This window comes from Sylvia atricapilla, chromosome Z, assembly GCF_009819655.1.
Source record: "Sylvia atricapilla isolate bSylAtr1 chromosome Z, bSylAtr1.pri, whole genome shotgun sequence".
NCBI classification, from domain to species: Eukaryota; Metazoa; Chordata; class Aves; order Passeriformes; family Sylviidae; genus Sylvia; species Sylvia atricapilla.
This window is the reverse complement of record NC_089174.1, coordinates 55,170,201-55,186,682: the sequence shown is the minus strand read 5'-3', so window position 1 is coordinate 55,186,682 and position 16,482 is coordinate 55,170,201. Positions and strand designations below refer to the sequence as shown.

The window sequence follows — 16,482 nt, the reverse complement described above, 5'->3', positions numbered from 1 at the left end:
TCAGTCTCTTGTTCATGGAGCAGATCAGAATATCTCATAAAGGTTACACACCTTTTGTGTTCAAATTTTTATTTTCTTGTTTCCTTTCAACTTTCTGTAACATCTCCCAAACCAAATCTTCATTTTATCAACTCCAAACTTCACCTGAGCAACATCCTGTGCTTATCTTGCATCATCCTAGGCAGGCATTAACAAAATCAGGACAAAAGTGGTCTAAATGAGATTATTTTTTCCAATGTCTTTCAAGAGAGAAAAAAGATATCTCTGTTGATAGTGACTGTAGGCTAGAGAGTGGATATTCTGAGGAGTATAGTTTAAACCAGTTCCTTAGATGACTGGTGTTACTCTTTATGGTTGACAGCCAACTGAACGTGAGTCAGGAGTGTGTTCAAGTGGCCAGGAGGGCCAATGGCATCCTGGCCTGTATCAGGAATGGTGTGGCCAGCAGAACCGGGGAGGCCATTCTTGCCTCTACTGGGGACTGGTGAGACCACACCTTGAGTGCTGTGTCCAGTTGTGGGCCCCTCAGTTTAGGGAGGATGTTGAGATGCTCTAACATGTCCAGAGAAGGGCATTGAGGCTGGTGAAGCATCTGGAAGACAAGCCCTATGAAGAACAGCTGAGGGAGCTGGGATTACCTGATAGGAGGGTGTAGCCCGGTGGGGCTCCGTCTCTTCTCCCAGGCAAACAGTGACAGAACAAAAGGACACAGTCTTAAGTTGTGCCAGGAAAACTTTGGGCTACACCTTAAGGAAAAAATCTTCACTAAAGGAGTCTGCTGGGGAGCAGAGTTGCTGTGTGTGGAGATATTTTAAAAAAGACTGGACGTGGCACTCAGTGCTGTGGTTTAGTTGATGAGGTGTTAGGTCATAGGTTGGAACTGATGATCTCAACGGTCTTTTCCATCCTAATTTATTCTGCGATTCTTTGAAAGGGGTAAGGGCTGCTCTGATATTACGAAGGAATGCTCCAAATTCCCCTGAAAGTTAAAGGAAGTCAAGGATGATATCTAGGGAGTTGCCATGCGCAAATGCAAGGATGAGTGCTCTGCAAGATCTGGGTACTTCTGACTTCAGCTATTAAAAAATTTAGATAGGATTTTATTTACAGATATAATGATCAATTGCCTTTTTTTTCTAGTTCAGTTGCCAAAGTGTGCAAAACTCATGGTTAGTTAGAGGACTAGCTTAAGATTCTGCCATCTCTCTTTGGATCTTTGGCATTTCTCATAGCTACAAGGGTATCGCTAATATTTCAGAGGTAAAAAATTTCATCATACCACAGAGCTGAGTATTTTAATGTGTGGGATTTGGCCCTGTGCAGTCAAACCACAATGTTTCTTACAGCATTTAGCTATTAAGTCTCATTCTGAGTTTTTCAGGGCTCAAGTAGCCAGTGATGTTTTCTTCCTAGATAAAGATCTTAGCTTTAACAAACAGTCAAACAAAATCAAGATGTTTTTGCTATGTGGAAATACCGTTTATTGTTCCTCTTCTGCTTACAATACTCCTTAAAAATACACAGTATTCTGTATGCTTCTTTTATTTGCTTGTTTCGTTTAATTTGAGCTTATGACTGTGGCTCATTGTAATTCTCTCCCACCTGTGTTGTTATCATGGCTGTATGAGTGACTTCCACATTAAGCTGGAAAAGACAGTGCATCTGTCTTTTCTTTGTGTTGAAACAGACAGATAACTCCAGACATGCAGGAATAGTCTGCAGAGAGAGAGGAACTCTTCTTTCTTACTGATTCTTTTTTCAATGTAAACTCTTTTTTTCCTCTCATCCTTTAAAAGTAGCTGATGTGCGAGCTCTTGGTCTGTTCTTCATGATTCACTGCAGGCCATACTGCTAAGTAGATCTGAGTATAGGAATCACTGATGATCCTTAAAAAATGAAGAGTAAAAACAGAATTCTCCCCAGAGAATGCCTTTCCTGCACAGAGACCTCCCCTGATGGCTTCCAGCACAACAGAACGTTTTTCCCAGGAGTGCCTGAGGCTTTCATGAGCCTGGAAAGATCCTTCTGAAGTGTGTAACTAATGCACCATCCCTGCACAAAGAATGAGGTATCCTGTTTCTGACACACACATTCAAACAACATTGATCTGTGCAAAAGGCCTCCCATTTGCTGAAGCAGTTGTATTGCTACAGCTGGTTTGGGGTTTTTTTTTCCTTTTGAGAATTGACATCACTGTTTAATTAGAAAAGGGCAGCCTTAGTCTCAGTGGACCAGACCTCACACACACATCAATATTCTTGCCCTCCTCCTGCTCTTCAAGATATATCTTGATTTTTAATCATGTTGCTGTCCATCTACAGGGGAAAACGAAACAAACAACCCAAGTTACAAAGTTCATCTCAATTTGTGATAGTTTTGCTTCTGTTTCACAGATCATTCTTTGACAGTGTCTTTGGTGTTTGGAAAGAAAGAAGAGAAAAATGGTGTTTCCAAAACTAGGTGACTCATTTGAAACCTGAGAGAAGAAAAAGAGAAAGGAAGCAGGGGTCAAACAGTTTAAGCTGTCTGAAAAAAAAGGGGGGGAAATTGCTCCTGAGAGAAGTAGAGTCTTGGAGTGTCTTTTCCACTTGTGATTTGGCAGTTTTTTCTACTGATAGCATCATGCCACAGATGCAGAGATGCTCAAGCAGCATTGAAACACTGTGTCCTGGGAGAAATCATCAAATAGGAGAGGTTTTAGTAGCAGATTTTTGTTTTTCCCTTGCCAGCAGTTCATGCAGAGGCACCGACATAAGGACAAGGGATAACCTGCTGAGATTTTGAAGTCCTCGTAACTGATAGCACAGATATCAAGCAGGAAGGATTTTTTACTGGACTGGGTGTAAGTGGTGCTGCTTTACCAGTGTGAAGGTCTCTTGTATTGCAGCCTTTGCACTACAAACTCTTGTTTACATAGGACATCCATTCAGCACATCTAGTACTGAAAGCATGCTAGCTTTTAAGCTCAGATGTAGGCTCTAAAGAGTTTTGCAGACATACACCTAGACCCAGCCAGGTTTCTGTGCTAGGTCTGAAAGAATCACTTTTTCAAGCAAAATAAAGTAAGCAGAAGAACAAATAATAATGACAGTGCCACAATGGAGAATGACCTCACCTCAGGAAAAAAATGGTGAATTAAAGTTTTTATTCTGTTTATTATTTTTCACAGTCCAGCCTTCCATGTTTTAGTCTATACTATCAAGTGTATTATATCTGTTTTTTGGAAACATTGGTGATCTAAAATCTAGGTCCATGTGTCAGAGACAGTAGATAGTTGAAGCTCATTTTCTGACTCATTAAACATTTGTCCCCATCCTTTGTCGCTATAAGATCATTCAGTAGCACTAGTCATATTTGCCATGCACTCATTATTTCAGAATGTGGTCTCAAAATGGTCACTGGTTATGCTCAGAAATTTATTTGACTGTGTTTTGAGCCCAAGATTTTGCCACCGATCAATGCTTTATTTTTGAATTTAGTTTTCCTATTGCAAAGTATATCTGGTATTTCGTAAAGCTTCAAGGTGTCTCCAATCTGCAAGATGCTTGTGGGGGAATACTTCTTCCCAGCATTCCTGTTAGGTTCACTTTTTGATATAACCTCTTTTTCAGATCCATTATGCTGGTGCTGCTGACAGTTCAGTGCAATTCATCTTCTATCAGCCTATCATTCACAGATGGAGGGAAACTGATTTTTTCCCTTGTTCAGCATCCTGTGGTGGAGGTAATGAATTACCACTGTATTTCAGAAGCTGTCATCTGCATACATGACCTATGCCAACTGCTGCCCTGAGCTTTGGATCTTAAAAATGGGCATAATCTAAAAATTTAAGTAGTTACAACTAAATGAAGGGAGGGATTTAGCAATGTGGTAGCAGCCTGTAGATTTTCGGCATTGTTCTAGACTCTGCAGATAAAATACCTCTGAATATCTACATGCCTGCATTTAATGCTACAGCTGTCAAACATAAGGGCTGATGGGATTTGGGCTTATTTTTGGTGAAACAAGATGTCGCCATTCATCCCTACCCATTCCTACCAGCAGGTTTATTCTCTACACTGAAACTAAGGGCAAAATTCTTGGTGACTAAGAAACCTCAGCCTTTGGGGTTTTTTCTTTGTTTTTTCTAGCCTTCCCAATTTTTGTTTGATCATACTAGTTATCTTTTGTTTCCTGCCACCTATGATTTACACTGCTGTTTTCAATCTGGCCTGTAAAACAACAGTTATTATGTCCAAAAGCACTGAATCAAGCTAAAATTAGTTTTCTTTTTCCAAATTAGAACTTACATACATTTCAGAGCCAGACAGGAAGAACACCACATCTCACATTACTTATTCCTCTGTGTATGGCAGGTTATCAGCTGACATCTGCTGAGTGCTTTGATCTGAGAAGCAATCGGGTAGTAGCAGATCAATACTGTCACTATTATCCTGAAAATATCAAGCCCAAGCCAAAGCTTCAAGAGTGTAATCTGGATCCTTGTCCTGCAAGGTCAGTTGGCTTTTATTTTAAAGGAGACTGAGCTCTGAAAGAGTAAAATAAAATAGGAAAACATTCTGTTGCTATTTCTCACAGTGTCATCCTACATAATTCAACCTCTCTCATTCTAAGAATGCACTATGTAGAACACTTCTATTTAGCACCTTTGTGTAGCAAAGACTGATTTGAAATGGTTGTTTCTTCCCCTCAGAATGTATTTTGCCTCATTAATTGTTTCCAAGTATGAGAAAAAAAATTTCCACTATAGAGTCCTCATGATCAATAATGTCTCTTTAGTGTCCATTATACCAAACAGTACAATGGAAAAAATTATTTTTGCATGAAAGTTATTGTCATTACAGTTAGATTAACTACTTTCATGGGATTTAAAAATAATTTTCTTTTTAATAAAAAATCTACTTGCATTTATGGTAACTTGTAAAATGTAATGAGTTATTTTGTTCTAGTTAAAAATGTCTTTTGGCCCTGCATGAAAATCTCATTTCTGCTGCCCCACAGAATTACAGAATGAGTAAGGTTGGAAGGGACCACAGAGAGCCATCTGGTCCAACCTCCCTGCTCAAGAAGGGTCATCCCAGAGCACATGGCACAGGATCATGTTCAGATGATTCTTGAATATCCTCAGTGAGAGAGACTTCACACCCTCTCTGGGCAATCTGTGCCAGTTCACTGCACAGTAAAGACATTCTTCCTTGTATTAAGGTGGAATGTCCTGTGCATTCTCCCTCAGAAGATTAATAGTAAAAATTGTAAGATTAGATAGTCAGATTTTTCATGTATAAGAAAAGAAAGAAAACCACAAAAAAGACCAATTCTTTGTTGCACTGATTGCCCTGAACTTGAATGGGAGTCCATCTGCAGCCAGTCAATAAGCAGCAAGTGTTTATTTGTGCAATCTAAACCTTTTGGTCCTCTCGAGTGGCTTTGCTAAAAGATGGTTAAGCATAGTGCAGCAGGCAATGCAAGGATGCCCTGAAACCATTTTATCACCACCACCTCCTTTCCCTCCAGGCTAGCTTCTTTCCAAGTTGGATAAAGCAAGTTCAAGATAGCATCACCTGAAGTGTTGCTGTGTTCCTTCACCTTACTGGAGGTCCTCAAAGAAACAAGATGTCTTAATGAGAAAAAGGATACTTAAGAAATCTATGGGGCATCCTCAACCTGATTGAGGATGGTTGCTGCCCAAACCAGGTGTTACCAGCTTTAGAGCAGCTAGGCATTATCAGAGAAGAACAAATCACTCTATGACTGATTTCACTTATAGAAAGTTTTCACTGAAGTTCACTTATCTTTTCTGGAGTTAACACTCAGATTTCTTTGTCATTGAAGATGCCTTTACCCAGAGTATATAGCAGTTTATATGCCTTTGTTCCTATAACCAGGTTTTGTTAGTGACGGATGTCAATAGAAGCTAGGTATGATCAGGTAGAAGGCCAAAACATGAATGTCTCAGGAAAAGGATTGTTGAAAAATATGAATCAATATGGAACCTATCTTCTAGAGTCGCCTATCATAGTCTCAATGAGAAAGTAACTTTATGTAGTTGCTTTATTTATTTTTTTTTTTTAATTCTGAGATGCTATTTTTAAACATTCTGTTTTAGGTCAAATATGTAATTTTCCTCTGAAACTTGTGTGGTGGATATTTCCCAAACTTTTCTCAAGGATTTAAATTATGTATTCTCAAATGGTGATGCAGATGACTGTGTGGTACATGGAAGAAAAGAGAAAAAAAAAATAACAGTTGGGCAGATGTCAGGAAGCAATTTTGTTTTATATAAGACAAAGCAAGGCAAAGTTTTTGATATAAAGACCCTTAGGGGAGGGAGAGTATTTAGAAGTACAGCTATGCCATCCCAGAGGAACTAGCTTTTTGGAAACATCTTCAGAGTATGCCAAATTTCAATTTACTATTTTCAAAATTGCCTTTGTAAAGAATTCAAGAATCAGCAACCCACAGGGAAAAAAGTCTGAGGAAATCTGTGGTAACTTCTAGATTCCTGATGATTTCTTAGTCAGGGAGAGGGTAGGTGAAGCAGAAACACAAGGTCAGAAGCATCGACAAGGAGGGTGTCTTGGCTCCTCAGTGTCCTTGCTGTTGGCGGCTGCACTGCTCCACCAGTATAAAACTAAACAATTAATTTTTCCTGGCAAATCCAGAGCCAATGAGGCATAGCTGATTAGTGGCTGCTGACTGTTCCTATGGTGTGTTAATGAATGCCACAGAAAATAATCATTGACCATAATGGCACTGAATAAAGGAACCAAGAGTGGTTAATGTAAGAAAGCTTATGCTAAGATTTTCAGCAAAGAGTAAGCTGAAAGACAAGTTTAAGTGAATGTCACAAGTATTATGTGAGCCTGCAATAAGTTGCTTGTTTAGGTCTAGTGCATAGAAATGTTTTACTTTATTGTGTTTACTATGGCAATAATTAGCAGTATTTGCTGGCATCATGAATAGCAAAAAAGCTTAGTCTCAATAAGCATGGGAAAGTATGTGGATGGTTATTTATCAAACACATATAATTTATACATACTCATTTTCCAGGTTAAGTAGAGGCAGGCACATAAACCGTTCCTCCAAGTCAGACCAGTAATTCCTGTCTCACAGAATATCATTAATGCCTTTTAATCCCTACATATCAATAATCTATTCAGCCTGATGTAAACAGCAGCCAGTTCAATCTAGTCCACTCCCCTTCTATGCTGCAAAGTCCAACATCAGTATTTAGCTTATTTAATTAAGTGAAAATCTTTTAACTACCCAAAATTTCACAGAATGGAAGATACTTTTAGCTTTCATCTTTATCCTTCTTTCTGGTAAATTTTAATTAAAAAGGAAGGGTTTTTTTTTTTCCTGCTTACAGAAAAGTTTTATTCATATTTGTCTTAACTTGTTGTGCTAAACACCTATTTTGGACGATTCTAAGGTGCTATAAGCAGAAGATACATTTGCTTCATAACTCCAAGCTTCCCCCCAAAAAGCAGTTTCACAAATGTGTAAAAGGCTGCTGCCTCACTCATCATTCACTTGCTCACCAGGATATTGTCAGTATTTCTAGATTTCATCTTCAGCTTTTAGGTGGCATTCACAGTCATGCCATTCTGCATTTTTATTAATCTCCCATATATTTTTGTCCATTGTCTCTGCATGTTAATGTGGGAGTTTGTGAGTCACAAGTGCTCTATTCATTTTTACCAGGAGATTTCAATGTTGTATAAAGATTTCTAAAAGCAATTTCAGCAAGGATTCTAAATGCATAAAGCAACTGTCTAAAGAATTGCATATTAGCAAGCATATAGTATAAATTGGTTTTTTTAATACTTCAGTTCCTGGAGTTTGCCTAGAGTTTTATCTATAAGCCTGCCACTAGAAATAACGTTTATACCTGTGGAGAGTTTGAGGGAAAATCTCTCATTCCAGCAAGATTTTCAGCATCCAGCGACCTGATGGAACTCTGAGATATACACTATTAATAGAATCCTCCAGCAAAATTGCAAACTCCTCTTCCTGCTTGCCAAAGTTTTTCTTTTAGCATTCTCATTTAAATATCCATACTGGGTGGTGGCAGAGGTGGGCATTAGCAAAAATAAACTTAAAATTAAATTAAAATTTTAATAAAATTGTAGCTTTAAATTGTTAATTTTCAGCTAACCTAACAAGACCACTGAAGTACTAGTAAGAGTATTAAAAGACAAGAATGTTATGACCATTCAGAGTGATTCTAAGTTGTGAAAAGTCCGTAATATTATTGGCAACCTGAAAGTGGAATTGTAGATGGAAAAGGAGCTGGTAGCAATGGCAATGTTCTGGTAATAATAGTCAGGGTCATCTGAGCTCAAGAGCAAGATAAAGATGAGCAGCAGATAATTCTAATGCCTAAAGAGATACATTTCTTCTCAATACAAGTAGTTGGAATCTTGAATTTTTGGACAGGGCAAAAGTAATCTGAATTAACTAGAAAATAACTTTGTCAGAATGGGCAGGGAGGGTGGGCCAGGAAACACTTGTCAAGCACTTAAAGATGTGAATAGCGGAGCAAATTCAGCTCTAAGAGGACAATACATATTTATGAAACACAGAAAAAAAGGCAGAAAGGAGCTGCCAGGGTGCTTCTGATAACAAGCTTTCAGGTGGGAAAATACATCATGTACTGCTATGAGCATCAAATGCAGGTATCCGTCTGCCCAATATGAAGTTACGGGAAATTGGACTATTTTAAGTTCTAGAAGACACCAAAACTGCAGCAAGTAAAAGGTCATTTACAGAGATTTGCACTGGATATTCAGTTGTTAACACTTAGTAGTGTTAACAACTTCTCAACTCATTCCCTCTTTGTGTTAAACATTGCTCATCCAAACCAACTGTAAAGTACTGACCTGAATTTAAAAGGGATATGCTTAGAAGCATTACAGTCATGTTGCTGGAAGGAAATACTTTTTCTGCTTTTGACTGGAAACACCTCTTTTGAACAGTGGGAAGAGATTGGTTTTTAGCAGTCTATGGCAATGATAATTAAACCATATGTTGCTTAGAATTTAGAATCTCTGCATCATAAACAAGACATTTATTATAAAGGTAAGATACTGTCACACCAGACAGACATTCTGTTTAAAGCAATAGGGTTTTTTTGGAGGCTGACATAAAACAGTGGCTTTCTTAATAAGCATCCACTTACATGCCATTTTAAATGTTTAAGCAGGAGATCATATAAAAGGACATATAAATAAAACATACATGGTCGTTCTTCAAGATTCACATTGATAGCATCTGAAAACCAGCAAGGTAACTCATACTGGTGGAGTAACTGAGAATTACTGTTTCACTGCCTGTAAAAATAGGCACTGAAACCTATGTTGTCTGTACCTGTGGTGTTACTGTCATCTACCCCAGCTCTGAAGGGAAAAAAATAATTGATTCACAGAATAATACATGGGAGGCGTTAACAGATATCATCTCTTTGAGGCCCTCATTAGCTGTTCCTCCACAAAGGAAGTGTTCTTGTAGCACAAGGAGATAATGTTCAGTGTGGCATCTTCAGACATTGCTGAAGTGCAGTATCACACACCACCTTAGTGTCAGGATTTGAAGTGTTAAAGTGCAGTCTTTTGCACAAGACTGTTGTCTGTCCAGTGATAATCATGACTTTCACAGAGATGCTGGCTTGGATGCTAAACTATTGTCTTTTCTGGTGAATGCTTTCATGTCTTCCAGCACAACCAACCCAAACTACTTTAACTTTTCGTTATGATTTGTTCACTGCTAATAGTGTCTTAAACATATTCCACTGCCTAGGTGGCACAGCCCCTGCCATGCCAATCATTTACTCTCAGGTCTGTTATAAATGATTAGAAGCCAATCCTAAATAAAAGAATTTATTTAGCAATTTTTCCAAGATCAAATTAAAAAGCCACAATAAAATCGGACAACATCAATCGAATGTTAGGTGGACAGGGTAACAGCAGCAAAGGTGCCATCCAACCCTGCCACACATGCTGGGTCTTGGCGTAAGGCTTTTATACAGTTTATTTATCCCAAGGTTAAGTCCATTGAGAGTCCAAATATTTATGTATTCCTTTATTCTCAAGTAAAGTTTTGAAAGGGGTTCCTGTAGATATGAAAAGACATCTCAAGAGTCTTCCCGGATTCTTTCTTTGGGGTGCTGATTTGATCATCCTCCAGACACCCCACCAAGACTGATATCAGGTCTTGAGTATCCATGACGTGGAAGCCCATCTTTGATGAACGGGCCATCTCCAGTCCAGCCCTGCCATTTCTGTTGCAAATTTTGTGGTTTCACAGCTGCACAATAGGCCTTGGAATCTGGGAGATGCCCCCGAGTAGCTTTTTAATAGTCCAAACTTTTTATACAATATTTTATATGTGAATTTATACATTACATTTATCACAGGTCTGACAAATTTCAGTAAAGGCTTAAATCTTGGTGTGTGAGTCTGCATCCAGAATGAGGTGTAATGGGTGCAGCCACCCAGGAGCATGGGCAGCCCTGCAGCTGTGAGTAGGACACCCCTGGAAAAACAGAGCCTCAGGAGAAGGGAAGGCTATGAGCCAGAGGCATGTGACCATTCTTCAGAGGCTGGGCAGTGGCACAGCAAGGGTGGAGGACACCAGCATGGGAGTGGCAGGATGTCTCCATGTAGGTCACACCACCCTGAGGCACCTTGGGAGCAGATGTCCTTTCTCTCATCTGGCTCTTCTCTCAGTCCTAGCACCTCTGCCCCTGCTTGGCTCAACAGATTCCAGCCTGAGACTCACCAGCATGCAGGAGAGAGAGCTGGGAAGGGCTGACCTTGTCAGAAAGACAGTCATCAGGGAGGTAGAAGAGAAAGGCACTTGAACTTGTCATCTGTGGTAAATCACCAAGTGAGGAGCTGACCAAACATGTCTTCCGAGGAATGCAGTTGTGGAAACTCATCCCAGGGGAGGGCTGAATGTTTGCAGAGATAGCAAATCTGACTGCAACACTCACTTCTGGTATGTGCAGCTCCCATTCCAACCATACACGTGCCTTGGAAGAGCAACTGTGTTGAGACTGCCAGCTCTCAGGAGGAAAAAACAGTGTGCAGAATATATGACAGGACTTGTTGGTCTGAAAGGCATGGGAGATTGCAGACATATGAGACAGCACAGCTCTGCAAAGTAATTCGCTTTGTGCTCCTGCTCCTGCCAAATCTCTTGATGTCTCGTGAATGAGTCCTGTTAGCTACTTGCACATACTTCAGTGGAGGAATTATTATTTCCTCTGTTCGTTTAGCACACCATTCCCTTTGCAATGTCTGGGTAATGTGCAGTAAATAAACCCCATAAAGTAGATCTCTTCCATCTCGTTTATAGGTGTATGACGGACTGATAGATTCATGGAATTTAATCCATGTTGTCCCATCAAAAATAAGAATACACCAAAGTAATCTCTTAAGATTTTTTGAAGTGTTAACTTAGTCTTAGGGGTTTTTTTAGTGGAACACATACAAAAGACCTCACAGAAGACTAGCTAGAAAAGTGCAGATGTCATTAATAATACCATAACCATCTGTTCTTCTGTTTTGAGAGAAATTTTTTAAAAAAATCATAAATTAAACCATTGTATATTATTGTGGGGGTCTTTTTCCTTGCTATGACTATATAGCTGACTATATAGTGATTCATTTTCTGGAAGTTACAAAATGAGGGCCTTTGGCAGCTCCTCACGTGCACAAAGATAGTAAGTATGTCAGTAAGTCTGTGGACTCAATACTGTTTACAGATATGCAATTTTTGCATGCAAGATTTTTTGAGGGTCAAACCTTTCCAGTTACAATATTAACCTAGTGCTTTTTAAATGTTACTTAATATTCATAACAGCGTTTGAATTCAGTACAGTTATTTCTGTCTGAACAGTCTTGGAAGTAATGCATTCTAAAGCATGTACACCTGGATTATGCACAGACATCTTGTTTATTAGAAAGAAAATACTTTTCACTGCAATGAATGAGAAATGTTTTGAAATCTGCTTCTTTCTTAGGCAGTAGATGCTTTTATAGTGTAATTATTTTATTTTTTAACTCACTGTGTTAACCATTTGTTTTAATCACTTGTCAGCAAGCTGATGAGCTGGAAAGTGCAAACAGGTTCAGAGTGGAACTTCAATAGCGGTAGGAGGAGAGTCAGGAAAAAAGCAAATTCCCAAAAGTAGGGGCAAAAAATCCCTTACAAAAGTTCCCTTCCATCTTCTTAAATACACAATTCCTCCACATTCTCCAGATGTCTATCCATCAAGCTAATTCTGAAAAGAATTGTTCATTAACCATACTCTAAATGACTCATTTGTCTTGTCCAAAGATTCCCAGTGCCAGAACAACCTCTCCTAGATTTTTGTGGGGACAAGCAGCTCTATGAAGATACAAATATGCACACTCATTGAGAGAGCTCCCGTGACTTCATTGGCTGCTAATCTTAGAGGGAGCTGTCTAGTCCCTCTCACACACTTTCAGGGTCCAGCTGCTTCCAGTGCTTTAGCTGGAAAATTCCAGCACACTGACCTGGACCTGACTTTTTGCTGTAGAAACACAATGAGATCCATTCTTCTATCTTGGACAAATTATGCATGTAAACCCCCTGTTAACTGAAATAATAGACTCCTTTAGGCCTGTCCTGACAAGACTCCTTTTAATGCTTAGAGCACTTTTCAGTAAACTGTGTTGAGGATGGAGAATACATTCTCCCTTCCCTCTCCTTTGCTCCTTCCCCCTTGCAGAAATCCATAGCAGCATACCAACCACCTCTCATCTGTAAAAGGCTCTTGAAAACCACCTTTATTCTCGACATTCTGTATCATCTCTCTGTAACTTGGATGGAGACACATTTTTTATTTTAATGCAATTAGTATTCACTCCTCAATTTTTCTGTCCACTTGCCCTATCCAAATATCCAAGTGGCTTTGACAAAAGTGATAAATGAAGTCCTCTGAAATCATCTGTTTTATGTTAATAGATATGTCTGATGACTGTGAGACAACATGGTTAATGTTATGCTGAGTCAAAATTATAAACAGTGCAGACAAAGTATGACATTTCAGACTAGCAATTCAGTGAGACCTTGTAATTGCCAGTGAAGTGGCATCCATCTCACACATAACTAGCATGATAATATTTCAGATAATTCCTAATTTTGATCTACACTATTGCCTTCTATAACTTTTAGATGCTACATTGTAACACCACACCAACAAGAGTACAGCAAAGCAAGTCAACTAGTTACGACAAACAAAAAAATCCAACTTGACATGTTAGTTTTTCTTCCAGGAAAAAAAACCAAACCAAAAACAAAAACACAACAAACAAACAGAAAACATGTCTGGATTCATTGAAGGTGAAGAGACAAGAATTGCAGGTTTAAATTCTTGCACTGTGATTACCCAGATTTCTAATCCTGGCCCCTGTAAAAACAGAGGTTTTATTTGATGGGGAGAAACAACCAAATAATAGTTATAAGAACGATTTTATTTAGCCTTCTCTGAAGCAAATAAAAGTTCCCTATTGTCCTCAGTAACTTTGGATCCAAACTCCAAGAAAGTATTAAGGATAGAAACTTTTGGTGCTAGATAATAACAATGTAACTTAAAATAATATTTGGGTCACTATTAGCAATAGATTGGTTATTTGTAAAACATTTTTCTTTATGAGAAAAAAGTGATTTATTCTTTGAATTACTCACAAAAAGTAGAATGGGAGCTTTTTTTTTTTTAATAGCATGACAACTTAGGTAAAATATTGTTTTGTTGGTTTATAATACTATAATATGAAAAGTAAAGTATTTACATGTAAAGTAATATGGTATTGTAATATACAGAACTTGTATAATGTAATCATTTAGTGTTTATTTTATTATGTGTACCTTCTACTTAGAGGGTTGGCATTATTGTTCCTAACAGTGATGGATACAAGCAGATCATGCCCTATGACCTCTACCATCCCCTTCCTCGGTATGTAAAACAGTCAGCCGGATCCTACACTTAACAAATCCATTTTCTTTTTCTTTTATTCTTTTCTGTACTTCTATTTTGCTCTCAGGCTAAATTAACAGATGCTGCTTTTCTCTTGCTCTGGACTATTACAGATTAATATAGAGATAGTTCAAGTGCTAACCTGTTGTAATAAATTCTGTCAATGCAGAACTGAAATGACAGCCTATCTGAAGGAGAAATGCAGATTTGTTAAGTGTGTGGTTCCTTTCTTTCTCCCATTCCTTAACCCTCCTTTCCCTTTTCTCTCACAATTTTCCTTTCCTTGCCCTTTACTCCTCTCCAAACAGAACTATAATCTGTGGGTTTTTTATGAACTACGAGATTTTCTTTCCCTCACCCCCATTTTGCTACCTCTTGCATGCCTCTAATTTGTGAGATTTTGGATTTTCACAACATAAGCATAGTTTTCGGATCCTACAAACCCATAATAATGCCTTCCCAGGGGCATTAATTAATTTGCTTTTCTAAGAAATAGGTGATCAAGGCAGGAATAGGATCAAGACCTGATTACTATCATTAATTACATCACATTTAAAATGTCTTTAATGTAAAACTCAAGATTCTCATGGGAAAAATCAGATGAGTAATTATTCTTAAAGCAGTGAATAAAACTGTTGATGATAAAAATGTTTCATAGCTAAAGGATAATAACCCCTGAGTTTTGAAATACTGCCTGGACATGCACAAGTATTGTGCTGTGTTTTCTTCATTACTTTATTGTGTTATGGACTCTAAAACCACAGAAAGAACCCTCTAGACAGCTTGATAGTCTATCCAAGTGAGGAGAAACCTCCCTGCAACTATACTGAGGCCTGATGCACAGAATTTCAGCATCCATGTGCAAATGCAGTGTGTTCAGTCTCTGGCCAAATCATGGATCAACCTCCAGCTGAGTCAGAAAAGGAGCAGAACAACTTACTAGCTTACATTGTGGCTGCTATTTGTGTTCACACTCTTTAACATCTGTGCCATTAGAACTATTCTCTTCCCAGATAAATGCTCATGTTTGTGTGTGCATAGTCATCATCACCAAATGCTTCTGAGATACACTTATGAAATATACCTCTGCATCTAATTTGCAGAGGTTGTCTTGTGTATAAAGTTGTGTACAAAGGGCACAAACATTGACAAAGGACAGAGAAAAATTTGTATCAGAGATGATTCACCAAATAGAAATATCAAAGGACCGAGACTATTTCTCAAGCTGTTCTGGATTATTGTCTCACTCTGCAACTGTCCCTTTGCATCCACTGTCCCAACCTCACTACTCTGCTTTAATCTGCCCCTCCATCAATTGCTCAGGCTGCAACAGCATCTTGGGTCCTCTGACCTCCTTTTTCTGTCTGCTGTTTTGCTGCTGCTTCCCGTCTCTTCTCTCTGCCCCACTCCCAGCTGGGCTCCTGTGAACCCACAAACAGAGCTCAACTCTTCCTCCATCACCCTGACAGGAAAGACACAGCTACATGTGTACCTCAGAGGCAGTTGAAACAGAGTAGACCATACTGCTGGCATGAGACAGGGCCAAGTCAGTGGGATAAAAATGCTTTTCCTCTGAACTTGCACAGTTTAGGAAAAACAAACAAACTAAAACCCAAAAACACATAAAACAACAACAAAATAAAATAAAATAATTAAAACCAACCAAACAAAAATCAAGCTGGAAAAAAAAAAAAAAACCAAACCAAATCCACCCCAAAACAAAACAAAAAACCCCCAAACCAAACCAAAAACGCTCTGGTTTGATTGCTGTACCTGCCTGAGACTGGCACCTAATAACACAGACAGAGGAAAGTGATAAACATTCCACAAGTAGAGAGCAAATCTGTGAAGGTATCTTTGCAAGATTTCCCTACTGCAACTCCTAAGCCTTGTATTTTGTCACCAAGATGGAATTGTATGATATAACTTATAATGCACCACCAAATCTCAGCTAATGTTGTGCCCTTCATACCTTGAAAGGAGATGTGACACCTGCTTCAAGAAGCGTGCAACAGGAAAACTTTGTTTTCCTCTTTTACCTTTTCTACAAAACCTGAGAACCATATTATCTGCTATATTTAAGCTACTTGAAATTGCTAAGGTTGCCTAAGGCACCTGGAAACTTGTCGCAAAGGCTTCAGGAAACTTGCTGGTGCCATCACTTTTAAGGCTAGGAAAAGATGGCTCAGGTGGACTGCAGCAAATTTTGCAGTTCATGAATTTCAGTTTGGGGCCTCTTGTTTGTGGTAATAAGAAACCCTGGCTGTATGATGGGAAGCTTGTTCAGCAGAGCCACAGGAAGCATATTTAAGTAGAAATATTCCTAAAATTACATCTTGGTGAAATATGTGGCTTATGATCAGCACACAATGATGGCTGTGCATGGTGTAAAAATGGTTCCACCACTCCTAAGGCATAGAATTTTACTTTACTACTAATAAACAACTTCTAATTTAAGCCATTCCACACCGAGTTTT

The 16,482-nt window shown here is 38.7% G+C and overlaps 1 protein-coding gene across 1 annotated transcript in view; it reads left to right on the top strand.

Annotated features, from left to right (window-relative positions):
- ADAMTSL1 (ADAMTS like 1) overlaps nt 1–16,482 on the top strand; it is a 193,883-nt gene that overhangs the window by 77,327 nt on the left and 100,074 nt on the right. Inside the window, exons 10-12 of the mRNA XM_066339569.1 lie at nt 3,612–3,723; nt 4,356–4,494; nt 13,934–13,984. Of these exons, the coding sequence (XP_066195666.1) occupies nt 3,612–3,723; nt 4,356–4,494; nt 13,934–13,984 (302 nt within the window). The remainder of the gene's footprint in view (nt 1–3,611; nt 3,724–4,355; nt 4,495–13,933; nt 13,985–16,482) is intronic.